General features: G+C 36.5%; 2 protein-coding genes across 4 annotated transcripts in view; both read right to left on the bottom strand.

The window, feature by feature from the left end:
* kcnq5b (potassium voltage-gated channel, KQT-like subfamily, member 5b) overlaps nucleotides 1-1,217 on the bottom strand; it is a 118,358-nt gene extending 117,141 nt beyond the window's left edge. Inside the window, exon 1 of the mRNA XM_051104970.1 lies at nucleotides 362-1,217. Within this exon, the coding sequence (XP_050960927.1) occupies nucleotides 362-714 (353 nt within the window). The 5' untranslated portion in view covers nucleotides 715-1,217. The remainder of the gene's footprint in view (nucleotides 1-361) is intronic.
* Nucleotides 1,218-5,955: 4,738 nt separating this feature from the next.
* rims1b (regulating synaptic membrane exocytosis 1b) overlaps nucleotides 5,956-27,608 on the bottom strand; it is an 82,329-nt gene continuing 60,676 nt past the window's right edge. Inside the window, exons 16-33 of one of the 3 annotated variants that reach the window (XM_051104358.1) lie at nucleotides 26,570-26,683; nucleotides 26,060-26,122; nucleotides 25,681-25,758; nucleotides 23,281-23,400; nucleotides 22,586-22,675; nucleotides 22,007-22,072; nucleotides 21,702-21,812; nucleotides 21,328-21,434; nucleotides 21,031-21,069; nucleotides 18,698-18,813; nucleotides 18,424-18,584; nucleotides 17,729-17,881; nucleotides 14,251-14,468; nucleotides 11,239-11,389; nucleotides 10,583-10,689; nucleotides 9,210-9,311; nucleotides 8,875-9,014; nucleotides 5,956-8,649 (exon numbers count right to left, since the gene is read on the bottom strand). In XM_051104358.1, coding sequence (XP_050960315.1) covers nucleotides 8,431-8,649; nucleotides 8,875-9,014; nucleotides 9,210-9,311; nucleotides 10,583-10,689; nucleotides 11,239-11,389; nucleotides 14,251-14,468; nucleotides 17,729-17,881; nucleotides 18,424-18,584; nucleotides 18,698-18,813; nucleotides 21,031-21,069; nucleotides 21,328-21,434; nucleotides 21,702-21,812; nucleotides 22,007-22,072; nucleotides 22,586-22,675; nucleotides 23,281-23,400; nucleotides 25,681-25,758; nucleotides 26,060-26,122; nucleotides 26,570-26,683 — 2,155 coding nt within the window. In that variant the 3' untranslated portion in view covers nucleotides 5,956-8,430. Of the gene's footprint in view, nucleotides 8,650-8,874; nucleotides 9,015-9,209; nucleotides 9,312-10,582; nucleotides 10,690-11,238; nucleotides 11,390-14,250; nucleotides 14,469-17,728; nucleotides 17,882-18,423; nucleotides 18,585-18,697; nucleotides 18,814-21,030; nucleotides 21,070-21,327; nucleotides 21,435-21,701; nucleotides 21,813-22,006; nucleotides 22,091-22,585; nucleotides 22,676-23,280; nucleotides 23,401-25,680; nucleotides 25,759-26,059; nucleotides 26,123-26,569; nucleotides 26,684-27,608 lie in introns of all 3 variants that reach the window. The other 2 variants (XM_051104271.1, XM_051104324.1) reach the window with 2 other exon arrangements.

Below are 27,608 nucleotides of genomic sequence, written 5' to 3'. Positions count from 1 at the left end.
TACAGCCCTCTTGTAGTTGTGATGTTTTGTGTGTAGTCAGCTGAACACTCTGCTGTTATCATTACTCTTACAATAAAAACAACAAGTGAACTGAAAGCGAATATTATATTCATTCTAAAATAAGAGAATTTGCTATTTAATTTCACATCTAGTTCTTTCGATACGCACATCCATAGGCTTTTATATATTGCTTTAAGCACCAATATTCCACATCAGGGATGTTTCCATTCATACGTGGCAATAGTACGGACAAATCTTAAAAGCAACAGGTACACGTTTTCTGACTGAAAAACTTTGAGAAATTGAGCAACGCTTTCGGTATCACATAAGCACAATGTGAAGGTATAAACGCGGCACTTACACAAAAGCGTGGTAGATAAAAGCCCAGGATCTTGGTCTCTCCAGCACGTTGTACAGGTAGTTCTGAATCCTCCGGTAGCGCGCGTTTCTTCGGCCGCTTTGCGCGCCGTACACCAGAGGCTTCCCGAGCAGACTCAGCCGAGCGCCTTGCTTCCCCCGGTCTCTTTCCGTGCCCGATGCACCTGTGCCGGCATGAGATGCGGACAACAGTCCGTCTCCCGGCCGTGAACAATTGTTCTTCATCCTATTACCACATTCCACATTATGCAATCCGTAACTTTCGGCGTGGTGCCCCGGAGAGGTGTTCATCCAGAGGCCGGAGCCGGCCTCATCTCCGCTATGGTTGCGGGGCATGGCATCACCAACGCGGACCCAAACACGCGTGGCATGCGTATTGTTATACCTCTGATAGATGCGACGGAAGAGCCAAGAAACTACCAACGCGAAATGTCAAAAAGCCTCAAAATATACTATTTACCTCCGGTCGTGACGCGCGAACGCCACTTTCTTCGCTCCTGGTATGGACACACTTCAATAAATGGGAGGTGTGTAAAGTCACCGCTAGCGCTGACCCACGAGAAGAGCCCGTCAAAGTGACTTTATATGACTGCTGCTGAGTCTTGCGCGTACAGCTCGTGTTACTCCAGCGCGCGCTTTTGATGTCGCTTCACTCACACGCTTGGCGTCAGGCTACTGCGCACAGGAAATCAACTGTACAATTCTGCGTGCTCATGCTGTAGCACATATAAAGCGTTTCCGTAATATTAAAGTAAATGTTCCCAGTCAGCACCCACTATCCTCTCGGATACGAGTCTGCGGTTGTCTCACACTTTTGGTAATAATTCAATAATGAAATGATGTAGACATGAGAAGTTCTGTGTCGTTTCCCCGGCTGTTAAGCCGACGGTTGAGCAGTCATGCATGTGTTTACATAGTAAAATGTTTATTTGCATAACAACTCGTTCTTGAAATGGTAGTTCCTAAAGTTAAACTGATACAATGTGATTCCCCAGTGACAGACCACAGGGTTTCCTTTCAGAAATCGTCGTGTAAGAAGGAAAAATCATTAAGTCTGCATTATTAAGAGGAGCTGTAGTCAAGGCATTAACCTCTCAAATGGTGTCAGATCAAACTGTTGGATGGTGTTCTTACAAAGTTTTTGTTATACATATTACATAAGGACATTGCAAAATACAGCTTCAGAACAGAAGTCTTCGCTTGAGGAGGTAACCATAGCAACAGTGTATTTATGTCGCTTTCTGGATTCGCTACATGTGCAAACAACGACTACAACAACAAAAAAATATATTCATATTAATACAAATAATAGCAACAACAACAACAATTAACAACAGATTCTAGAATTATATCTCTATTAAAAGCTTCCTTTTGAATAAAGGCTCTGCTAAATATTTAGGCTCACAAAACACAGATTCCCTTTTATCCAGAGCCCCCATAGTATAACAACTGTCAGACAGCCCATGTGACTAAACCCAATATAAAATGCACACGAGCACTGCGTATTCTGTGTGGGCATGCTCGCCCTCCCCTACAGTTAAACTCTGCTCTCCTGCTGTATCATAACGATCCATCTGTGAGGAGAAAAAAGATTGAACTACATGCTTATTCATCTTTTTTATCTTCAGGGAATTCCGACATCGTTAGTAATATACAAAAGAGCAATTTGAGCCTGTTTGATTGTCAAATTAGGCGCTCTAAAATTTAACTGTCACTGAAGGCGCCTCTTCCATCAGTTTTACGGTTTCAGTCACACTTGCTGGAAGTTGAGAGATTCCGTCATGAATCCCACACAGTTGTAACTGATTTGGGAAACGGTTGTTTTGTGTTCTTCCCTTGACTAGTGCTGTTCAAAGTCTTCTTGAGATCACATCCTTGTGTGCTGCAGCAGTAAGCAACATCTTACCAGGGCGTTACCAGGATGGCGAAATCAAATGAAGTTTTTCGGATTTGTTTTCCGCTTAAAATCGATTTTTGTTTGTTTGTTTGTTTTTTACAAAATACATTTAACAGTGTTCCAGGACTCAGCATCACAATCTTCCCAGATAGCACACGCACTGCAAGATGTCTGTTAGAGATCGCTTGATTGCTGTGTACAAACATCTAGATGTCAGTAAGATGTTAGTTTTACATACATTCTAAATCATAAACATCTTAAAGACATCTAATAGACGTCTACTTGACATCTGAAAGGAAACGTCCTAAAGACGTATTGCAGATGAGCAAACAATCTAAAAAATACGTCTTCCAGATGTAAATGCAGACGTCAAATAGACATCTCTGTGATGTAGATGTGCTAGCAGGGTTAGCACCTTCTGTATTTCTCCAAATAGGTACATTCTCCCCATCCCTTTCTGCCACTTTTATGAAAAGTGATCATTTGCATGTTGCTCATCGTGGACTGCATTCCATTTGCTTCTCAACCTTTTATCCAATGACTCAGAATCCAGCATGTATGAAAACAGTATGCGATGGAGTTCCAATCGTCTACATTAGAGGCATAATTACCCTCAGACTCACATTCATTCTGGCTCATCAAGGGCTAAGAATAGAAATATACACTTCACCATCTGCGTGCTACAGGACTGGTGTTAATGAGACTCACTCTCTTATGCATTTTATATATGGTGAGAAACTTGAGAAAATGATCCAGTAAAGCCCACTTCTGCTTGGCATGACCTCTGTTGCTGCAACCAGCACCATCACTTGCCATCAGTCATGAGTGGAGCACTGGGGTCATTGGCTGAACACAGGGACATGTATCAGGCTAATTGCTGTGACGCGAGCTGGCGAGGCAACAGGGAAGGACATGCAATTATGTTGCACTGCAATAGACGTCAAGAGACAATACAGGTTTCGTGAATTTCATATAGTTAGGCCTACTTTTTGCTTAAGGTGGAGTTTGTTGATTGTTTTTTGATGGATGTCTGGCTAATTGTATCCTGCCGTGGACATACTGGTTCTTGATTTTAAAATGAACGACTAATTCCTACTATTTATTTACTTTAAAATCTGCGGTCTAAAACGATGGCAACCCAATAATTGAATAATCTTCTTTGACCGCAGGGTTAAGTCTGAGCATTGCAAAGAAAGCGAGCCCTGGCAGGATGCTGGAAGTGCGAAGTTCATGATGCTCCACTGTGCAATTACACGAGCCGAATCTCTAAAAGAGATTCTAACAAACGTCTGCCCTCTGCTGGTGAGTGTGAATATAGCTCACACGGTGCCATTCAGTCAGCATTTGAATGGCGATAGCGCAGACCAAGATAAGTCACAAATAATGGTCACACTTCTCACTATTAACAAACCATTAACTACAGCTTTTGCCTCAATAAACTCCTAATTAGGAGGTAGTTGTTAAGTTAAGGTATTGGGTAGGATTAGGGTCATGCAGAATAGGCGCTTTATAAGTACTAATAAACAGCCAATATGTTAATAAAATGCATGCTAATAAGTAACTTGTTAATAGTGAGAATTGTTTCCAGTACTACAGTGTTACTCACATAATATGAAGAGTTTAGATGCAAAAGCCTCTACATCCATCTGACGTATTTCTTTAAAATTAGCATTTCTTTCTGGCTGCTTTGTGTAGGTTTCTATGTAAGTACTGCTACTTCTGATTGGGCTAAGGCTGGAATTTAGCAAGTTTGAAGTAAAAGCATTTGATGGACGTATACTTTGTGTCAGGAGCATTCACTCAGTATCATTATCTCATTTTTGACGAGATGGCTTTTAGCTGGTTTTGCATCTGAACTCTTCATATATAAATATATGTGACCCCGGATCACAAATTGAAATTTATACATCATATGAAAGCTGAATAAATAAGCTTTCCGTTGATGTATGGTTTGTTAGGATAGGACAATATTTGTTCGAAATACAACTATTTAAATATCAGGAATCTGAGGGTGCAAAAAAATCAAAGCTCTTCAAATAATGTTCTTAACAATGTATATGACTAATCAAAAATTAAGTTTTCATACATTTACAGTAGGAGTTTTACAAAATATCTTTATGGAACATGATCTTTACTTAATTTCCTAATGATTTTTGCCATAAAAGAAAAAACAATAATTCTGACCCATGCAATGTATTTTTGGCTATTGCTACAAATAAACCCCAGCGACATAAAACTGGTTTTGTGGTCCAGGGTCACATATTTCAAAACTCAAAAGTGGCATTACAGTGTTTTCTCATGCAGTGGTTTTGTATGTTGTCTTTAAGTACACAATTCAAAAACATCAGCTGTCACATTTGGTTAAATGTTTGAAATTGAAACAAATTATTCCTATATTTGTTGGCCAAAACAATAATCTGAATATTGCCTTTAACATTTTGCTCTTTAAATATGAAATAACATAAGCACGTCATATGGGAAAAAATAGCAGCGCTATTTAAAGTAACTTTTACATTTTTAAATAGTTTAACCTTTTACTGCGCTTTGTTATTCTTTATTACCTATGTAGCTTACATTCTGGAGGTAGATAATAGAAATATGAATGGCTGATTCTTAATAAAGGAACAGTTCGCCCAAAAATGAAAAATCTGTCAATATTTGCACCCTCATGTCGTTCCAAACTCGTAAGACCTTCGTTCATCTTCGGAACACAATTTAAGATATTATTGATGAAATCCGAGAGCAATGGAACTACCACGTTCAAGTCTCAGAAAGGTAGTACGGACATCGTTAAAATAGTCCATGTGGCATCAGTGGTTCATCTTTCATTTTGTGAAGCTGGGAAAATTCTTTTTGTTTTTGAAGAAAACAAAACTCTTTTGTGTCAATCTTTGACGTGCATTCATGAGAGTAGCACTAAGCATTTTTATTTATTTATTTATTTTTCTTTGCATACAAACAGTGTTCTCTTATCTGGGCCGTGAATATGGTATTTGTGTTGCTGTCCATGCAGGGTCAAAAAGCTCTCAGATGTCATCAAAAATGTCTTAATTTTTGTGTTTTGAAGATGAACAAAGGCCTTTGGGTTTGGAACGACATGGGGGTGGGTAATGACCAATTTTTGGGTCAACTATCCCTTTAACACCTGTATGTGACAACATGTCCCATTATTGTGCAAAATGTTTGACACTAGCCAGTCTCCTATATATTAGCTTCCCATAATACTGCTGTAAGTTGGATATGTCATATGCGACTTTCTTGTATTTTTCGTATTTGTCGTTTTTCCACTCACATACCCTACACTTATACACATATAGTATTATAATAAGAAATGATTCATATTTAGTGTTTTGTACTTGTGAACCGTGAAGATAAACATGATTGGCAGAAAAAGGACGAAAACTTCCTGTGGTCCTCAGAAAGGTCATTGATGGGGTCGTATACAAGACAGATTGCATACAAATATTGTTGTTCCTAAACCAAATCTTGGAGGATTTTAGCCAGAGCCAACACTATACAAACGGACTATTAGATGATTGAATATATGGGTCAAAAATGTCTGAAGTGTAAAAGCAGTGGGTCAAAAGTAGCGATTACATTTATTTATTTTTAAACTCTGTGTTTCTTACATCTGTGGTCATATATAGGCTTTTTTGAAAAAGTAAAGAACAAACCTCAGGTTGAAATTTCTTTCACACACTTTTTTTTTATTTGTAAATAATAAAAATGAACTTTTTTTCATTTTTTTAAATATAAAACATACACATCATATGAGCCACACCTGTATACAAACAGAAATGTTGCAGTGAATACTTTTTCTTTTTCATCATCTCAGTGGAACACATACTAGAAGTTGTAAACAGTCAGCATTGTTTTTCCCCTCTACCCAAGAATACTGATCAAGTAAAAGAAACACCTGTCTCTCATGAAGAAAAAACAATCAAAATTTTCAGATAGCAGAGGTGAAGAATTTGGCTCGAAAGCACAGAGAAAATGACGATCTGGCTACAGCTTCAGAGCGGAGTGGTTCGGCCCTCTAAAAGTGACAGTGAGAGCTCTAGATTTGGACCCATATGATAAGAAAGGTGTCCGCTCAGCGGTCCCTCATATCGGGATGGTTGTTCTCAAAAGTAAGCCTTGGCCCCTTTGCAAATATGGCTTAACCACATGGTCATCTCATATTTACAACACATGCGCTAATAAGTCTCTGTGCATCTACATTTATATTTAACATGGATACTGTTGTGTATGTATGATATATTTTGGACATTTCCTGTTTTGATATCCGTATACTCTTGAATAACTTGATGGGATGTATACATATTTTCTAGGTTAATTTCTGTGGTTTTGAGGTAAATTATGATACAGTAGAATCTGTAAAACATGAGGGAGGTTAGTTTTTGTTCAGTGTTACAGTACAGCACATTTTCCCCTAAGGGATATAAAAGACTAAAAAGCAATAATCAAAAACCTTGAAAAAAAATGGAAAGAAATAAATGTTGCAACATTCAGCACCGAATGGAGGACATGAACTAGTTTTGTAGCTGATCTGAAAAGTCTGAGTGAAAGCAAATGGCTTCTTTTTCTTGGTTTATCTCTTATATTCAAGTACAAGCAAACTGTACAGGTACATGCAACATACAAGCTGGCCTACAGTATGTTGAACTAACACATATCTATTTCTGTTACTTTTTAACATTTGTGTAGTCTGTTTTACAAAAATGTGCATGCAGCTGGGAACTGATCCGAGTCATGCTGCTCCGCCGCACCGGAGGGAGGGGCCAGTGGCCTGATAGATGATTGGTGTTTATGCTCGTGATGGCAAAATCAGATTGGTCACTTCAACATTTACAGAGACACACAAGAGGAACTTGCATTTGCATGACTCTTTTCTCTGTTTTCTGTCATGTACACAAAGTGGAAATGAAATTAACAAGCTAGTTGGCTTGATTTTATTTTTTAAATATATTTTTAATCAGATTTTTTAAATTTAAAAATCAAGCTTTGTGCTTGCACTTTTAATTCAAAATAAAGACATATGTGCAAGGGCTTGGGTCAGTCATGTGACCCCAGAGTGGCTTTTGCTGAACCACATATAGATTAAAAAGAGAAATGTACGTCTACACAAACACTTACCATCAAACGAAGTTAAAAAGTTAGTTTAGCGTCCGAAAAACTCTATGTATCATGAAAACATAATTGTATAGATTTCCTTTACCAAAAATTGGAAAAAGTACAAATACACAAATATGTTTATCTTGGTACATAGTTTTTTTTCATTAACTACACTTTTTAATACCATTTAATAATAAGTGTAAACATCTAAAAAAAAGAATTCAATTCATTGAATAAGATGATGTATTGCAACGTACTGTAGGATAATGTAATAGTTTTAATTAATAAAATGTGCAAATAAATGTGTGTATTTCCAGATGCGTTGTCTTCAATTTCATTTTTAGCATTTCCTGTCATTTTCACAGTACACTGGACAACACAACCTCTTGTTTCTCATAAAACGTGCTAGAGATGTAAAAAAAAAAAAACAACTTCTAGACGAGAGCGGCCTCCGTTAGCTGTTACGAACATTGAAAACAAAGGAACTTTTTTGGAGGAAATGGACCATGGCTTTGGGTCCTCCAGGTTTAGGCACCAAGAAAGGCCCTGCCCTTCCAGACAACCTCCCCAGGGGACGCCCTACGTCTTTCAAGTTCCTGACCTTCGCTTTCAGTACAAACAGGGTTTAGACAGGGCCTCTTTTAGACCGAGGCCCCACAATCCCTTTGGTCAGAGGTCACCTTTGTTTTTGGGTTGATACATTCTGATGCTCTGTTAAAAACTAGCTAACGTACATTTCAATGAAGACTTGACTGAATATCACCCTGCTTTCTACGTCGCCCTAAAGCGGTGCTTCCCACGTGCTAGTGTAGTAGACAGCCCTAAGTCTCACACGACAAACAGTGAGAGAAACGAACGATTTTGTTTAGGACAAACAAAGTTGGCAGAACACGGGCTACCCACAAAGAGGAAAACAAAAACAAAGTCACAGGAGTGATTGTCAGATTTGAACAAAGCTTTGTGTTATTTCATCGCATTTTCTGCCTGGCTCTTATTGTTGTCCCGTTGTCTCTCAGACTGTGCTTTAGATTATTAGTCCACTACGATCGAACCCCCGCAGGTGCCGGCGAACCGTCCAGGGATGACTGAGAAGCACGTCGAGTTAGAGAGGCAAGAGTTGGATCGACTAGGGAAGAAGGCGGGAAAAGTTTGTACCAGCCAATCACGTTGCTGGAGAGGTCCAGCTCCTCTAGTAGGATTTGTGCAACTCCCATGAAGGATTTGTGGTCCATTCGCCCATAATCTCCCCAGACAATTACCTAATAGGATGAAAATCAACACATTCATCAGTGGATGGCCCTCTCAGGTCATATAATCAAAGTTAATAATATCTAATCTCACGAATGTGATCCATTTAAACTACACACGCAGTCCTTCAATGACATTTTCTCACACAAGTCTCATTCGGCCTCTTGATTGAGCCTCTAGAGCTGCAAAATAAAAAACGACAAGTTCAAAAAAGATGAAGAAACCACATGACTCACTTGTAACACTTTACCCTGTGGACTTTCTTCAAACTGCAGCGTTTGCTGGTACAGCGGGTCGAGTGTCTTGCGTGCAATTTTTGTCTTCTTCTTAGCTACATATGCCCCATTGTGTAGAAGATAGACTTTGACATACGGAGCTATGTAAAGAATGAATCAAATTAGGCAGATATTAACAGTGTATACTCACATTAGTATGACTAGCTCAGATAAATCGGACTGCTTTTTTGTATCAGCTAGAACTGCTTGATGAGTTATATGGTGGCTGAGTAATGTGACACATATGGACTTTGAATCACAAGCAGCGAGTTCAGAATAGAGCAGAAGTGACTCACCGGGGAGTGATTTGGACCCTGGTTTTTGGATGAGACCCCGTGCTCTTATCACCTCCACCTCCAGCTGGCCTTTCTTATTCACCATGCCAATCTGAATGTCACCTGGATGTCAAAGAATATGCAATTAAAATGATTTATTAAAATGGTACATTTTCTTAGATTTAGTCAAATGTTTCATGCACAAAGCATTACTGACACTGTGGTTTCCATAAGCAGTCATTTTTTTGTACTTTATATTTTGTATTTGTATTTTCCTCAACAAATATTTATATAAATTATACAATTAATTGAATTAAAATATTTAAAGGGCACATCGAATGCAAAATTCACTTTTACATGGTGTTTACATATAAATATATCTTTTTTTTCAACATAGGCTCGCTAGAAATACATTTCTACAAAACTGAAAAAACGTACTTATATGTATGAATCACTGCAGTTTCTAGTTAAAATGAACACTAGAGGCAGTAAAGCTCTGAAACTTTTATTCCTTTTTACACAGTGATTTACAGGTACAGAGTTTTGATTAATAAAACCTAATTTTCACAATTGCTTGCAGAATATTATGCTATGATTTCAAAACAATTTTAACATCCTGCACAATTTGAAAACTGATAGTGTTGGATGTTCTCGTCACATATACAGCTTCATATGCATGAGTTTTCTGATTCGGTAGGTTTGCTCGGTAGCTCACAAGATACAGAGATGCACTTGAGTGATGAAGAGCTCCGGTATGAACCCCGTGAAACTACAGTTTCGACAAAACAACTCAAATCCGCATAAGGAAGTTAAAATAGCCCCGCTATATGAACAAATGTGTTTTTATATCACTTTTGCATTTGTTAACACTATCGGTTACGTTTACGGTTGGGTTTAGTGTAGGGGATATTTCCAAAACGATAGAGCATTAACCCTTCGCGACGCCCTCTGGATATTTTAATTCAGAACAGCTGCAATATGTACCTCAAGCAGCGTAAAAAAAATGCAGCAATACAGGCCAAAATGTGCAGTAAGGTATGTAATTGCAGTGTTGCAGAAATTAATATACAGGCATATAGAGCCTGGATTGTTTTTTTCATTCCTGAGAAAAACTAAACAGTCTCAATTATCAAGCCGTTTTGATTTTCAGAGCAGTATGATGTCATACTGCTCAGGCCCCACCCACAACTGGCAACAGACTGTCCTGTATTAGCATATTTCTGCCCTTGGTCAGTTGTACGCTGCCCACCGTTTTCTTGTCTTGTAAGCAACGCAGATGTTTTGTATTTGGATGTAAAAGTGAACATAAGAGTCTTAATTAAAAGAAAATGGAATAGTTATAGTATGCTACAAGAGAGAAAGAAAAAGAAACTTCACAAAGAAACAAATCTTACCAATTGCTGGTGTGGCAAGGGTTTGTCGACCAACTAGTTGAGCAGGGCCCAGTCCATCCAGGAAATCACTGAACTGAGTCTCGACTCGAACTGCTGGGAAGATTGGACTGACCAAGACAAACATTGATATAAAATACTGCAGGTGTTGTTCTTTCTAATTTATACTGTAGTAGATTAATTTAAAAATCTAGTAATTGGATCTGAAAGGTTTCAAGATAAAATTCAGTGTTTAATCAGTCTTGTTTAATATCAGTCATTGTACCAAAAGTATTGTAGGTTTGTATGCAGGCATGCTGTTCCCACAAACTGAACTTTTTTGAGGCATAATGGCAATGCCTGACTGACGGTTGTCAGGGTAACAGGAACAGCACTGCTATTTCTAGACAATAATAATCCTGGTTTAAGATGGGGAATTTCAGAACAGAAAAATGTGGAAAATGTAAAATGATGCTGTATCACTGTATTGACAATAACAAGAACAAATCTTTCCATGTTGTTTTAGAGAATATGTAACAAATGTTTGGAAAAGTGCATCACAGATGCAATGCAATGCAATAGGCAAAAAAAAAACAAACATCTTTTTCTCATGGGGGAAGTGCTGCATATATTTAAAAGTATGCAGAATTTGATTACTAATAAAGCACAAAGAAACTTACCTGCCCTCTGAGTTGTAGCTGTTCATGCTTCCGTTGTTGGATTCACGGCTGGGTTGACGACTCATATTCCTCTGCAATTCTACAGCCATTCCCGTCTCTTGACTGCGCTGAATTGTCCCTTGACTGCCCTTTGACTTCTTATTGGATGCCTCTGAAGATGGACAGATTTCACAAACAATCAGGATAGAGACTTTTAAAAGAAGTTTATATCACATTTGAAGATCTGTATCTCTCCTACTTGATTTTCTATAAAAAAAAAGTTTGAAAGAGCTGGATCAGTGTCCTCTCTAAACAATACTGGTCAAGCTGCACACTATCTCGTTACTGTAAAACATCCTTTTTGATGTTAAAAGCAGACAGCGAAATAATTTGACAGTGAGTGTAGCTCCCACCGGGATGGACGCTAACCATACTGTGTTAACCACCCCCCTTTATCTCTCTTAAAAACAAGGGCATGCCTCCTCATCCCAAATCCCTTTTTGTCTGCTTACATAAAACAGAGAGAACTAAATGCAGTTCCCCCTGAGGTCTTAGACTCCTCTAATGTGCTTTCAAGACTTTTTCAAAAGAAACAAGCTCTGTGGCAGTGACATGAGTCGCCTGATGAAAAATCTTATTATACCAAACAATGCAGAGTCAGTCCTGACATCTGAAAGCACTAAAATGGCCACAGGTGCCCCTCTGAAAAGACAGTGTTCGTGTTTGATGAGGACAAACCATAGCTAAAGTATACACTTGAATTCATAGCAGGATACTAATCGATACTGAATTTGGAGCCGCATAGCCGCGTTATACTACTTCACTGTTTTTACCGTATCGTTTTATGGCAGAAATAATAAGAGTAGGATGCTAGCAAGTGGTTCTGAATTCAGCAGCGAAACAGGAAAGGTTGGCATAAAATGCAATGCCATAAACACTGAGTGCCCTCTTGTGTTGTCTAGTGAAAACACTAAAAATAGAAACCTTGAAAACATTTAAATGAACTGGTTTCCAAGGCTCATTGGACAAAACATGCCTGTTCTATCATTTCTGCAAAATGAAAATATGCTGCTTCTTGCACATTTTACAACACTTTAAAGTAAAATGTGCAATAAGGAGTGGTGATAAAAGCACCACTCCTTGTGCCATTGTACTGTTCAATTTTTTTTGTACTGTTCACAATAACAGATGAATGTTAATGTGGTAACATTTTATTGTGTTGGTTGTTGTATGTTGTCTATTAATTGGCGCTAAAAGATCTGTTTCAAACCCACAAAAACTTCATTCTTCTTTGGAACACAAATTGTGATATTTTAGATGAAATCCAAGAGCTTTCTGACCCTGCATAGACAGCAATGCAACTACCGCGTTCAAGGCCCAGAAATGTAGTCCATGACACATCAGTGGTTCATCCATAATTTTATGAAGCTACAGGAATACCTTTTGTGCGCAAAGAAAACAACAACAACAACAACAATAAAAAAGACAATTTTTGCCATTTTCACTGGCTTCTATAACTCTTTGAACTCTTAATTTTTATGTGTTTCACAGAACTCAAACCTAATTGCCAGTAATGGTAATAACGGCGTTATAAATAAATGGCATTATTAACGGCATTACTTTTTTCATTAACAAGTAATCAAATGAATTACTATTTCCCCCATTACAGAACAGTTACCATTACAGACATTAAAATGCGGCATTATAATTGAGTTCACTGAAGCGGTTTTCATCCGGGTACGCTCTCTTGCAGACCTGCAAACCTGCAAACCGCATGACGTTGTGTTCTTCTTCTGAGGTAAATTCTGGCTTATTCCTCTCAGCACGTCTTCCTCCAAAAACAAAAGGTTGCTGAGATGAACTTGATAAATGTTCACGTTTGTTTACAGAGGTAATGTGGGTGTTTATCTACATGTCTGCATGTCTCACGTGGATGTTTAAAATTTGAAAAGCGGAGCCGCTCATGGGCGTGATTACATTACAAATAATAAGCTTAGATGGAAAAAACTGGAGCTCGCATTGGTATCTTACAGATTACTTTATCAGAGAACTTTTTTTTTTGACGTGACTAACTTCATTTAAAAGTAGACATTTTTCAAGCTTTCTATACATATTTCTTATGTCTATAAGGCAGGTATTCGCTGAGATTCAGGTTGTTTTATTTACATGTCTGTGAAGAGAGGTGACAGAGAGCGAGACGACAGAGAGCGCACCCTGTTTATTTTCTTTACAAAAGCACATTGTTTTGTTGTTATTATGAATATACACAAATAAAAGTAGACTTTACAGTTTCCATATAACCATATAACGTGATATTCTCATATTGTCCCACAGCAATATTAAAAGAATATAGATTAGTGTAAAATGTTTAATCCAAGTTATTTGACATATTAAAAAAAAAAAGTTATTTTTATTTTTTAAAGTAACACAGTAACTCAGTTACTATTTACTAATTACTTTTTTAAAGCAACATGCCCAACACTGCTAATTGATACCAAGCAAGTTCAGGAAAGACATACATTTGCAGTTGATTTCTATAAGTTAACAAATGATGCACAATGGTAAAAGTGTTCTGAGGTCAAAATATAGCTTTGTGCAAGGAATAATGTAAAAATAGTCTTAATTAATCAATAATCTGCCCCAGTAATCATAATTTTTTTTTTCAAAAAAGGAATAGTTGTTGGTGTTTTACTGCCGCTAGTGTTAATTGCAGCTGTAAAATGCAGTGAATTGTATGTATGTTGGAGAAAAAAATGTTTCTAAGGGTCAGATCAGGTAGAAACTCTCAAGTTTGTTACTTTTCTTTAACAGTGTAATTACTGTGTTTAAAAAATCTAAATTTTAACTCACAATGCATTTGATTTCTAAAAAGAAAATATGAAACAAATATGTGTGAATGAAAACGTTTAGCAAAAAAGAAATGACATTTAGATTTAAAACTGTGGTATTACTGGTTAATATATAATTTATTAACCCATATTGGCTAACTGGTCTTGGTTACATCAGCAGAAAGGTGTAACTACAGACACTAACCTGTCTGACTGATCTGTGAAGTGCTTCGGCTGCGACGGTTTCCCACAATAGCCACAAATCGAGCATTGAGACTGGAACGCCGCTTTTTCGCTCCGGTTCCGACTGTTCCCAGGGCAGTGTCAGACTGGCTGCCGTCTGTTCGCTCCGTCGTGTTGATGTCACCGCTAACGCTTGTGCTCTTTAGCATACTTCGACCAGATGAGGCTCTGACTTGACGACTGTAAGCAAATGAAAGCAAGTAAAAGAGAGATGAATGGTTGAGACAAATTAGTTGACACAGTATATAAAGGTAATAGATATACTGACACTAAACAGACACTGTTGGAAATTATATTCAAAATGCTTTATTCTTTTATGAGGTGTACTATAGTTACAACATGGCCTACAGACTATATTACTGATTCTAATCTTAGCACAAAATAAAAGCTGTTTTCATCCAATTAATTTATTTTACACAAACCAGTATGGAACATTAAATATATAACATCCAGAACGTCAGCTTCTCTATGTGAAATTAACCTAAACCATGACTGACGTAGCAGTCAAGACTAGTCCCCATAAAATCATTTGACAATCACAGTTTTATTTACTGTCTCCCTGTTTGATTTGCTACCTGAAAAAGTGAGGTGGCCCTCCACATCAATATTTTGATCTGTTTCCTTAGAAGACATACAGTAGACTATACACTTTTAAAGATTTGTGTAAATGATGTCAAAGCTATTGAATAGATAGTCTGAAAGGTAACACATAGTGATTAAAAGCTTCCAGTGTGTCCTTTTGATTAATTAGATGCTTAAAACTTAACAGAATTGTGTTAATTAAACAGCAACTTGTTTGGTTTAGTTGTTCACACTGTCTATATTATGACACAGCAAAACACTTTGACAGTGCAGCCATGTCCTCTGCTGCCCCCTGGGGGTTCGGAGGAGCTGCCGTGTGTCTGCACCCACTGATGGAGTCAAGGTACTACAGGACTGTCCAGTTGCACTCTGCCTATCATCTCTACACCCTAACTCCCTCTCTGCGGGACATAGGGTGGGGATAGGAAGTAAGGAGGTGGGTCTCTCTTCCACAGGCTGGAGGGCAGTAACAGAGGGGCGAGCAGACAGGGGTCTGGGTTTGGGAGGATCCAGTGCAGACTCAGTATTCAAGCATGGGAGGTATGAGGCGAGGCATGCAATGAGGGCTCTAATACACACGATACAATACACAGGACACACATTTACACAAACACAGAGTGGCATGTGAATGAAGCAGAATACAAACAAATGAAATCAAACAGCATGCACAATGAACCTCTCAAATTAAATGTAGGGTGAAGGATTATTTTAAGACAGCAGAGAAGAATATTCCAATACAATATGAATAGTTGAAGCCTCTTTTTGGTAAACTTAAGATATGTAATAAATATGTTAATACTTTCTCTCTTTTTAACATCAATATTTTGTATAGGAAAAGCAGACTTTATTCACATTGATAACTAGTGTGTGGCTTACAATTAATCAACAAACATTGAAGATACAATTGGTTAGTAAAGCCCAAATATGACAGAAAAGAGAGAGGAAAAGATGCTCATAGAATGTCTGATTAAAGACACCCACTTCAAACAGTCCTACCATTAAAGTTTTTCTATCCCATTTAAGGCAAATGGTGATATGTATTAATTGTAGTTAACCAATTTGGGCATACAATTTTTCTAGTGCCTCATTAGTCAAGTATCATAATGTCTTTAACTATGGCAAGGACAAAAACATAACATTTTTAGTTGTGGGGAAAACAAAGGCCTCAAAAGGAACAAAACTCAGCTAGAGGAGCATATACTAAATAATGTACACTGCCGTTCAAAAGGGATCAGTAAGACTTGTAATGTTTTTTAAAAAGTCTCTTATGCTCATCTAGGCTGCATTTATTTAAATAAATAAAGCGAAATGTTATTACAATATAAAATAATGGTTTCTACTTTAATATACTTTAACATAAAATGTATTCCTGTGATGCAAAACTGAAATTTCATCAGCCATTACTCCAGTCTTAATTCTCACATGCTCCTTCAGAAATCATTCTAATATGCTGATTTATTATTAGAATTATCTAAGTTAGAAACAGCTGAGCTGCCATATATTTTTCAGGTTTTCAGATTTCAGGATTTTTTGTAACCTTTTTTCAGGATTCTTGATGAATAAAAAGTTAAAAAGAACAGCATTTATTAAAAATATAAATCTTTTCTAACAATATAAGTGTTTTCTGTCACTTTGTATCAGTTTAACACATCCTTTCTGAATAAAATTTATCTCAAAAAAAGAAAGAATAAAAATATACTGACCCAAACCTGTACTGACCCTCTAGTACATATTGTTAGAAAAAAATAGATAAAAATTATTTTTTACTTTTTATTTATCAAAGAATCCTATAAAAAAGTATCACAGGTTCCAAAAAAAAAAAAAAAAAAAAAAAAAAAAAAAATTAAGCAGCACAACTGTTTCCAGCACTGATAATAAATCAGCATATTAAATTCTGAAGGATCACATGACACTGAATACTGGAGTAATGATTTTTGAAAATTCAGCTTTGATCACAGGAATAAATTATATTTTAATGTATATTAAAATAGAAAAAAACATTATTATGTGTTTATTAAATAACTGTATTGATTATTTTTTCCAATAAGTAGAAGGTCGAGATTCAAGGATTGTTGAATTATTAATTATTTAATACCTGATAAAATAATTAACATCATTCTTTTGCTTTTCATTTTATATTTACTTTTACGTATTTAATATTTTATTTGTCATTACAAGCTTTTGAATTCATGAATACTCTAGGAATAACTCCCTTAACCTTGGCATTGTTAATGATATACTCTACTGTCTGAGCTCCAGGAATGCTGTTTTTTCTCTTTTTATCATTGTCACTGCTTCCATTCTATGTAAATTAGTCTTATTATAGAATGCGCATATGAGAATGAGAATATGCAGGCAGGTGCTAAATTGGATATCATTTAAGAGAGATGTTGTGTACATTTTCTAGTGGTCACGGCAGCAGCAATTCATCAAACAAGGATCAAATGTTGGCGAAAAACTGGGCATATGCCCAGATGTGCGGGGTGGTTGAGCATGCTTTCGCATTTTAAAGAGCCGACTACGGAGTTTGGGATTGCTGGGATCATACAGTCCCAGTGAAGTATGACAGATTGTGGTAGTCCGCTGGCCAACAAGATGAGAAGGTTGTTGAGCAATTTTCAGTGTGCTGTTACTCGATTTACCGGTTCTGTTAGCAAACTAGATGGTAAAAAAATGCAGACAGTGCATGCAATTAAACAGCACTATCAGCAGGAATAAGCTAATATGCTAAATTTTCACCCTGTACTGAAGGTACTAGAGGATCTTTTCGATGATTTTTAATATATTAGGTAAGGATAAAATTTGATACGGTGGTGGTTAAGGTGAAGACTTAAGCAGGGGGAGCTGGTTCATGTTACCTCACATCTCCAGCCACCGTATGACGTCGGCGTTTAAGCTCCTCAGAGAAACGCCTCTTTCCCAGACTCCTCTTGCTGTCTGTTCCATTCACCCCCCATGAAATCCTTCTCTCCTTTTTTTCATCTCCTTTACAACTTTCCAACGACTTCGACCTTTGACCCCCAATGCAACATGCACGCATGCAATAGAGCACAAGCCGTAACAGCAAGAAAAGTAAATCATGCAGAAAATAAAAATGTAACAAGCCATGCATAAGACAGACAGCTAAGAGCATGCAAATGTTAAACACATGACTACTAACAAACAAAGAAGTATCATAACCTGAGGACACATCGTTTTTTGTGACCTGTACTGAGTAATTGTGGCTTTGTATAGAATAATTTCACAATTTTACCAGAGAGAAATATTAAGATTCTTGTAGAGGAACGATAATATAATTTTGAGGTGATGGAACAGATTTTTTTCTTAGAAAGGAAATATAGCAGAGCACTAAAGAGAGAGAAAGAGTAAAAAAGTACAAATGCTATTTTCCATTTACTCTAATGTCCTATACACACTTATTCTGACCTAAATCTTGTCTTCACAGGCTTAGGCTGAATCTACCTATTGTGTGTGCAAAGTCCAAAATAAATCCTGGGTGTCCGCACTTGCCGAGTGTTAAATTTGGGTCCCATGTATTTCTTAACTGGCCTACCTGATTCTCCCATGTGGTCTCTCAGACTGAATGGACATGTAGCTGGTGGCGCTCAGCCGTGAGGCACTGCTGGCACGGGAGATGGCTGATGCATCGCTCATGTCACTGTCTGATGACCTCGCAGACATGTTATCACAGCTCCTCCTCTGGTCCTTATACATCTAAACCATCAAAGACAAGAAAAAATATAAACTTTCATAGAAATTAGCAACCTGCTATACATAGCACTGCCAGACACATAAGTTGGAGGCCTGAGAAGCAGTTTAACACTCACATCTCTCCTGTTTTTGAGCTCTGCCTCTGGGTCGTGACCAGAGCTTGCAGAAGAGCCCGGCCGATAGGAATGTACTCTCATTTGCAACTGACGAGCCCGCTCTTCCACTGCTAGTGCTACATTGAGACAGAATGGGGGGAAAAGGCAGAAAAAAATGGAACAGGGGACAAAGTAATCTCAATTAAGGAAGCACAAAAAGAGTGTTAATTAAAAATGAATCAAGAACATTTGGACAACAGCTGGCATCTCTCCCTGTGAACAAACACTATTTTTTTCTGCATTGTTACTTTTGGTGGAAATGAATATTAAATATTCCCTGCCTGAAAATCCAGTGGAATGCGATACACTACAGGTGAATAGGGTAAAAAATTGCACGAATAGATTGTCACCATACTTCTCCAGTTGACTTATTACAGTACAAATGTTTTGTATTACAAGTTTATAAAATGTTTAAATATGTACATGGACATAATCGATTTAAAAATAACTAGAAAATCTGAACATGGATGAAGCCAGGTTCAAGATTCCTATTTCATTTTGTTGACAATTCTGAGAAATACATTTTGAATTGCGAGATATAAACTCACAATTACGTCTTTTTTTTTTTTTTTTTTTTTTTTTTATCAGAATTGCGACTTTGTATTTCGCAATTGTGACTTTTTTTTCTTAGAATTATGAGCAATTGCTAGTTATTACATAGAATTGTGAGATATAAACTTGCAATTCGGAGAACATATCAGTCTTTTTTTCCCTCTCAAAACTAGACTTTAAAACTTGCAATATGCGAGATTACAATTCAGACAATTTTCTGATTTCTCAGAATTGCAAGTTTATAGATTTTATTTTATTATTTTATTTATTTATTTATTTTTTTGCATTTTCTAGATAGGACAGTGATATGACAGGAAGTGAGTGGGAGAAGGAGGGGAGCGGAATCGGAAAAGGTCCACGAGGCAGGATTCGAACTCGGTACACCATATGTCGGCTTTATCTCTCACAATTCTGACTTTATAACTCACAACTGCGAGTTTATTTCTTACAATTCTGTCAGAAGTGTAAGATAAAAAGTTTCAATAACATTTTTTTTTTTTTTAAATTCAGGCGGAGATGGGCTTCCGTACAAAATACTGTATACAGCCAGGGAAAAAAAAAAAAAACATTTAGGAAAAAAAAACACAAACACACCTCTCCATAAAAATATTCAAAACATATATAAATATGTAAGTGCTGTATGTACTGTAATTAATGTTTTTGAAAGATATGTATTGTGATAGATATGTATTGTGATTGAAATCTACAAGTGTAATAGATAATAAAATAAACACTTAATTGTATATATTAGATGTTTTCTTTCCACTAATCTGAAAGAAGACATGTTATGGAACCAAAAAAGCACAAAAGCACAATATTGACAATGGTTTTGCCTGTAGTGTCTTGTTGCAAGCTGGTATCTACATTTCAGAACAAAGTGGCTGGTTGATAAGCAAATAACCATCTTGGGTGAGTTACTATATTACATTCCAAATATTGTGGAGTTCAAACAAGGAATATACAGGGGTTGGACAATGACACTGAAGGGATACAGCTCTAGCTACTGGGCATGCGCACATCAATCAAACGTTATTTTTGTCACACTGTACAACAATAATACTATTTTTCTAATAGGTAGAACAATTCATTTCATTGTTAGTCTCCGGTCGGAGCTGTACCCCTTCTAGCCACAACCTGAAACAGTGGCCAATATAGTGTTGGAAGTTTCATGGCTATATTTGCACAGCCTGGTGGCCAATCGTCACTGATTGCACATTCCACCAGTAAGAGCATGAAGGTTGTGAAGGTTGGCTTTGTGCACCCAATTGTTCAAACATTGTACCCTAAAGGTGGTGCTGTGTGTCAGGATGATAATGCATCAATACACAGAGCAAGACTGGTGACAGAGAGGTTTGATGAGCATGGAAGTGAAGTTAAACATCTCCCATGGCCTGCACAGTCACCAGAATTGAATGTTATTGAGCCACTTTGGAGGTGTTTTGGAGGAGCGAGTCAGGAAACGTTTTCCTACACCAACATCACATAGTGACCTGCCACTGTTCTGCAAAAGGAATGGCTCAAAATCCCTCTGGCTACTGTGTAGGACTTGTATTTGTCATTTCCAAGACAAAACTTTGCAAACAATATACTAATTGTCACTAATTGTGATCTAAAACTAGGTGTTTCAGTTTCCTTGTCCAACTCCTGTACTGTACCACTGAGTAAAACCTGATATTATCCAGTCCTTTTAAACAAGCAAGTGATCAATTCTAGGGTAAAATGCAGAGAATGGAATGAGATACCTGAGTTAGGTTTCTCCTCAGGTTTACTGTTGACATGGTCTTCATGATGATGGGGTTGACGGAATGAGAAATGGCATGAGAAGAGATAGAAAGGAGTAAGGTAGTGAGATCAACGACTTGTTGACCACATGAAAAAAAGGCTACGGACCAAGGAACCATGAAATTACCTGGCATTTATAAAGGTAACTGCCACTGGGACAGATTCATGGGTTTGGGGTGTGAATTTGAATGGTAACAGCATTTCAGACGACTGCTTTCTGATTGTGTGAGTACTTAGAGAGAGAATGAATTGCTTACCTTGTTCTATACTGCTGCTCTTTGCAGGGAGTTGTGGCAGCTGTCTGCCCCTGCGCCCTAATGATGTGGTCCCTGCCGGGGAATAATGTCCACCATGCTGAAGTTCTCTGAGAAGAGAGAGATTTCGTACAAAAAAACAAAAAAAAAAAAAAAAAAAAAAAAAAATCCATCATATGAACAACTTTCTATTTCATTTTACTACACTATGTACTGTGGTTACAAAAGTACAAGAATGCTTATTTGAGATTCACAGGTGAAATTAGTCATTTTTTCTATTGTTGATTTTATATGATTAAGACATCACAATAAGCAGCAGTGCACAAACTAAAGCAACTACAGGTACATCCAAATTCTGAGGGGCTTCCAGCATGCACCTGTCAGCTCGTGGGGAGTTAGGGCAGGATCCCCCTAAGTTGGTCTGGCCAAAGGGCCTGAGGAGAGGCTCTCTCCTCCTGCCACCCCTGAGGATAGAGGTGGGCTGGAGTCTAAACACAACCACAGCAGAAAAGGGCAAGGGCAAAAAGAAAATAAAGGAAATTATGCAATGAAATAACAAAAAGTTAGACAAATCTAACATGGGTAAACCAATAACAAAATAGTGAATATGCATAAACTGATGTAGAAAACAAAAACAGATAAGCGATAAAGAGATGTCAAAAGGTGTATTTTGAGATCTCACCTGTCGCCATCAATGGTTTTCTTGTTTGCTATCTGACAGCTTGGCCTATCCAAATTGCCAGAATGCCTATGAGATGGAAAATGACTGATCCAGAAAACAAACAGAGTGGGAAAAACAAAACAAAAGGAGGAATGTATGAAGCTAAATGGAAAGATATTATGGAGTTCAAGGCCAGGATGGTGCTCCTCTGATTTAAAAAAGACGCAGAAGAACACTACTGTTCAAAAGTTAGGAGTTACATTAATATTACGTAAACATGTGTTACATAAACATTTTTACAATTAAAAAAAATGTATTGCAATATATTTCAAAATGCAATTTATTCATGTGATGCAAATCTGGATTTTCAGCAGCTATTGCTCACGTGTCACATGATCCTTTAGAAATCATTCTAATGTGCTGATTTGCTACTCTAGAAACATTTATTAAATTATTGATTTGTTAATGTATGTATGTATGTAAGTATGTAAAAGTATTTACTGTTCGACCCCAAACTTTGAAATATTTTTGAAACATTACACAAAGTCTGTGGAGTAGGAATAGTGCAGTTGTCAGTACTGATTTCAACTTTCAACTTACCTTTCTCTTTCAGGTGAGTGGAAGTTTGACTCTGGTCTCAGACAAGTCGTACTGGCACTTCTTACTCTATCTAATGAAGGCTGAAGATCACTGTAAAAGAGAAAGAGTAAAAAAAGTATTAACCATAATGAATGTATACATTATTCACCATCATGGCACAGTAGGGACAGTGTGTCCTTTGGCAACTGAACAGACCAAGCATTTTGTAGTGTGTTTTAAAGGTACTTACACTTGAAACGCTTAAAAACATAAAATGAGTGTAAAGGGTTTATTGTTTCATTTTAAAAAGACTTTTTGATCGATGGGACCATTTGCAAATGAATGGGACCATTTCTTATGTGTTTTCTTCCTCTACTTCCTCTACACTGGAAAAATTGTAACCTAAAAATGCCAACATCAAAATTAACTGGTTAAACTCCAAATATATATCGCTGAATCAACCTAAACACATTAATTTATACCAACAAAACTCTTTTATATGGGTTAAATCATGTAGAAATATCACCTTTTTGCAGTGTATTTTTGTAGTGTGCCATTTTATACAAATAAAGCATATTGTAATACTACTGTAATAGCTGCTTGCTGCTTTAATTTTTACTTGCTGCTTTTCCAGCACAACGTAAAAGACTGCAATTGCTTATTGCTCCTTCTCACTTGCTATTGATTGTTATCTGGTTTGGATTTGGGCCCCTTACCCAGAGCTGACCTCGTCTGTGAACCTGAGAACACGCTGTGGAATGGCACTAAGAGGGATAACGCCATTCCTCTCTGTTCGCTGTGGTGGTTTGTTCTTTAAGCATGCAGGAAGGGTAGAGCTTAGCATTGGAAGAAACAAAGAAATAAACAAAAACATGCATAACAGACACAAAAAGAAAGTAAAAATCAACTAAAATTGAACGTAAAAGAAGAGAGGGGTATTTATGTGAACATCACAAAAAGAGAAAATTACTAATGCAAGTTTAATTTATAGATCTAGAAGCCAAAAATGGACAATAAGGGACCACTCTCAGGTTCTCCATAGGAAAATAAGAGACAACATAATGGTGTCATGCATATGTGTACAGGTGTGTCTGCAGCTATGCATGTCCTAAAATTCTGCTTGACTGAATTGAACACAGAGCTGTGTGGAGCACTTTTTATGATGGATGGATGGACTTTATTGGACTACATCTCAAAAAAATCTCAACTGCCAATATAAAGTTTTTAAGATGCAGGACATTTTTTAATATACCTCTGATGTATGAAAGAAAAAGTCCACCTACGATGGCTTGAGGGTGAGTAAATGATGAAGGAATTTTCATTTTTAGGTGAATGATCCCTTTAAGCGATATCACAAGCAAGAGTGCTATTTTCCTATCAGCAATAGTTAAACAAACAAGTTAATTATATTCAGTGAATATTTTTAGAGACAACTTTGTCAGATTTGACTGTTTTTGGTTTGAGTTTCAATGAAAGCAGAACAGTTGCGTCTCTCAGCAGCACAAAGTGATTAGTTCTTGAAACGGCTGTCAAACGATTAATCGTGATTAATCGCATACAAAATAATAGTTTGAGTTTACCAAATATATGTGTGTGTACTGTGTGTAGTTATTATGTATATATAAATACAAACACACTCATATATATATTTAAGAAATATTTACAAGTATATGTATTTATCATAATTTTTATATAACATCATATATAAATAAAAATATTTTGTACTTAACATATTTCTCTTAAATATATAAATTAATTTGTGTGTATTTATATACACATTATAATTACACACAGTACACACAATTATTAGGCAAACTCACTTTTATTTTGTATGCGATTAATCACGATTAATCATTTGATAGCTCTAGTTCTCGAATGATTCAGCATTTTTGAACAAATCGGATGAGTCAATGATTCAATAACCCTTTCATAAAGACAGTGAGCATTTACTACCTTCATGAATTAATCAGCCGATTTAAATTAATAGGTTGAATTAATGATTTTATAATACTACATTATCATGCACAGTTATTATGTAAAGTACTTGTATAGTCAATTATTTATAGTATATGTATAGTTAGATGTATATTGTTCACTGTATGTCCACACGGAATAACAATAAAGCTTGACTTGACTTGACTTGATAATTAAGACTTGTTGGCAGATTTAGTTACATATATAATATTTATGTTGATGAAATGGCAGAAAGCATAAGGAAAAAAATATTTAATGTGTTCATTTTTGAAATGTGTAAAATAAGTGCATGTATTACTTCTAATTTCCCCCCCAAATGTATATGCATAATGCATTTTTCTAAAAACGCTTCAGTTGTGTCTAGAGAAACAAGACATGTTCTTTATAGACCAAGAGATGTTTAAAGGACATCAGAACCCTTACTAATTACTTGACTTTCAATTCATATTAATGACTAATAACAAAAAAAAAAAAGATTTCATAATAAGATTTTAGCTAATTTAGCTCATTTGTGGCTATTGAACATTTTTAAAAATATATGCCAAGTTTATCCTAAACCAGATTAAAGCATACCTTTTATGCAAACATTATAATTAAGCATTTTATAATCTAAAAAATTGTACACTAGAATTGAAATCAGCAAGGACATGGCGATATAATATTTTATTGATATATCATGTTTGATTCTTTAGTGTATAATTATTTAAAACTGTGATATATTGAATCTTCTGCTCACTGGATTCTCATCTTCACTGAGCTGTGATGTTTTACCTAAATACATACTGATTCTGATTTTGAATTCTGGTTAAAAAGTAATAATTAAGTATATGTTTACTAACAGAAAGCTACTTTACAGCAATTTTGCAGACTTGCTCTGAATGGGTTTGTGGACAATTAATAATATGCACATTATATTACTACAAAATACAATTGATTTTAAGGGAAAACATTGAAAACTACAGTACAGCGTTACAACACAGCGAAAGGGAGAGGAAACAATGTTTGTAATGACTGAAACAGCACATAAATCACACTAAGCAGAAGAGCTTTCAGATTTACTGTGGGGTCTGAAATGTTTCACTAACAGTATGGGAATCTGCTCAAGCACAGCAATGATACTCGGGTAGTTTTAACCAGCTTACCTGTAAATATCTTTATGTATACCATTCACTAACAAGGGCATCTTTGGGGGAAGTGTGTTACAGTGCCTAGCTAATTTCCTAATTACATCACCACAAACAAGCAGGCATAAAAAAAAGCAAAAAAATGAAAATCATTACTCAAGCAAACATACACAAAAAAATCTTTTGAATAATTTAACATGGCAGGCATAGACAACAGATAAAAAAGACTGTAAATAGAGATTTCATGTCAGTTTTTAAATGCAAAATGTACTCAAAGATGCTCTAAATTCTCATATTTATCCCATCGCCATAAGATTATGAATGCTCTAAAAAAGCAAGGCATTCTGGGACACAAGTAACTCAAAGTGGCAGCTTATTCACAACTCTGGATTTTTACCTGTTTGTATGCAGGCACTCAGCACTCCCGCCTCGGATTGATCTGTGCATCTCCAGGACCTCGCTGAGGTTGCCATGGTGATGGTGACACATTGACAGTTTGACAACCAAACATAAAACAAAAGCAAGAGGATGGTGAGGAAAAAGAAAGAAAAGAAAATGGAATATGTGTAGAAAATGATAGACATGTATTTAGCAATATTTGTACAATTATTAATGGGAATGAACTAAAAACTATGACTGTTAGTCATATTAGTAGTATTAGTATTTAGTAGAGCATAAAACATTTTGTTGACAATATGAAAATCACGTCAAACTCTGTTTTTAAAACATCAAAACGTTCCTGATGCTATTTATCATTAACAGTAAATAAATTGTGAATTGTAAAGTGTGAATAAAAAACACAGCTCAATATAGCTAAAGCATATGATTATGTAAAGTGCTACAGTGTTTTCAACAAACACACACACACATTTTTATATATGCATTTGGAGCATTAGAATAGCGATACCTGTCCTCTGAATATTCATAGTCAGAATCTCCGGAGCGATGTTCCTGGTGGGAGTCGTGGTAGCGAGAGGGAGAGTAGGAATGATGGTGGTTTTTGTGGATCTCATCCAGACTCCTGATAAAGAGGATGAAGGGTGATGAGTCGTACATAACTCGTAAATCATTGTCTGCAGGGCAAGACACTTCACACAACTATATCACCTCCAGCATTACATTTATACAATATAACAATTTTGAAAGCAAGGATGACCTCTGTATTAAAATGTGTGCATTAATGAGCTCTGATGAAAGAGACTTCATATGAACATTGTGAACAACATCTGTTTCCATCCATTTAATTTTACACCATAATTTCAGTGTTTTCTGAACTTTTAGTTTTAACTTGATTTTCTCAGTAATAATAAATAAAAATAAATAAATAAAAAGTATTGATTTTACCAAAAATTTGAGGCAGTTACTTAAAGGGACACTCAAAAATGAAATTTACCCAATCATTTACTCACCCTCAAGCCATTCTAGGTGTATATGACTTTCTTCTTTCAGACAAATTCAATCGGTGTTATATTTAAAAAAATGTCTTGGCTCTTCGCAGCTTTTTAATAGCAGCGAATGGGTGTTGCGATTTTGAAGTCCAATGAAGTGCATCCAATCCCATGTAAAACTGCTTCACAAAGCTCTGGGAGGTTAATAAAGGACGTAGGCGAACACAGTGATGAATATGTAAGTGATGAATGTGGAATCGCAGAGAAGAGAGCAAAACAAAACACCAGTCACAAATTAGAAGAACAAAACAAGGATTTGTAAAAAAAAAAAACTTTGATATAAGCCAAAAGGAGACTGGTTTTCCTTTGCTTTAAACAAAACCTGGTTCTCGCGAAACTAGCATATACTCACTGGAGTTTACACTCTGCCTACCTCGTACATCATCCGCTGGAACGCCACACTCTTGTGAATGCACGTATATGACAGTTAGCGGAAGCTATATATTACAGTTTCTAAAGTTGTAAATATGGATATTTTTATTACACAAACACATGGAT

This window comes from Labeo rohita, chromosome 1 (genome assembly GCF_022985175.1).
Source record: "Labeo rohita strain BAU-BD-2019 chromosome 1, IGBB_LRoh.1.0, whole genome shotgun sequence".
Lineage (NCBI taxonomy): Eukaryota > Metazoa > Chordata > Actinopteri > Cypriniformes > Cyprinidae > Labeo > Labeo rohita.
This window is presented reverse-complemented; position numbering and strand designations above follow the sequence as displayed.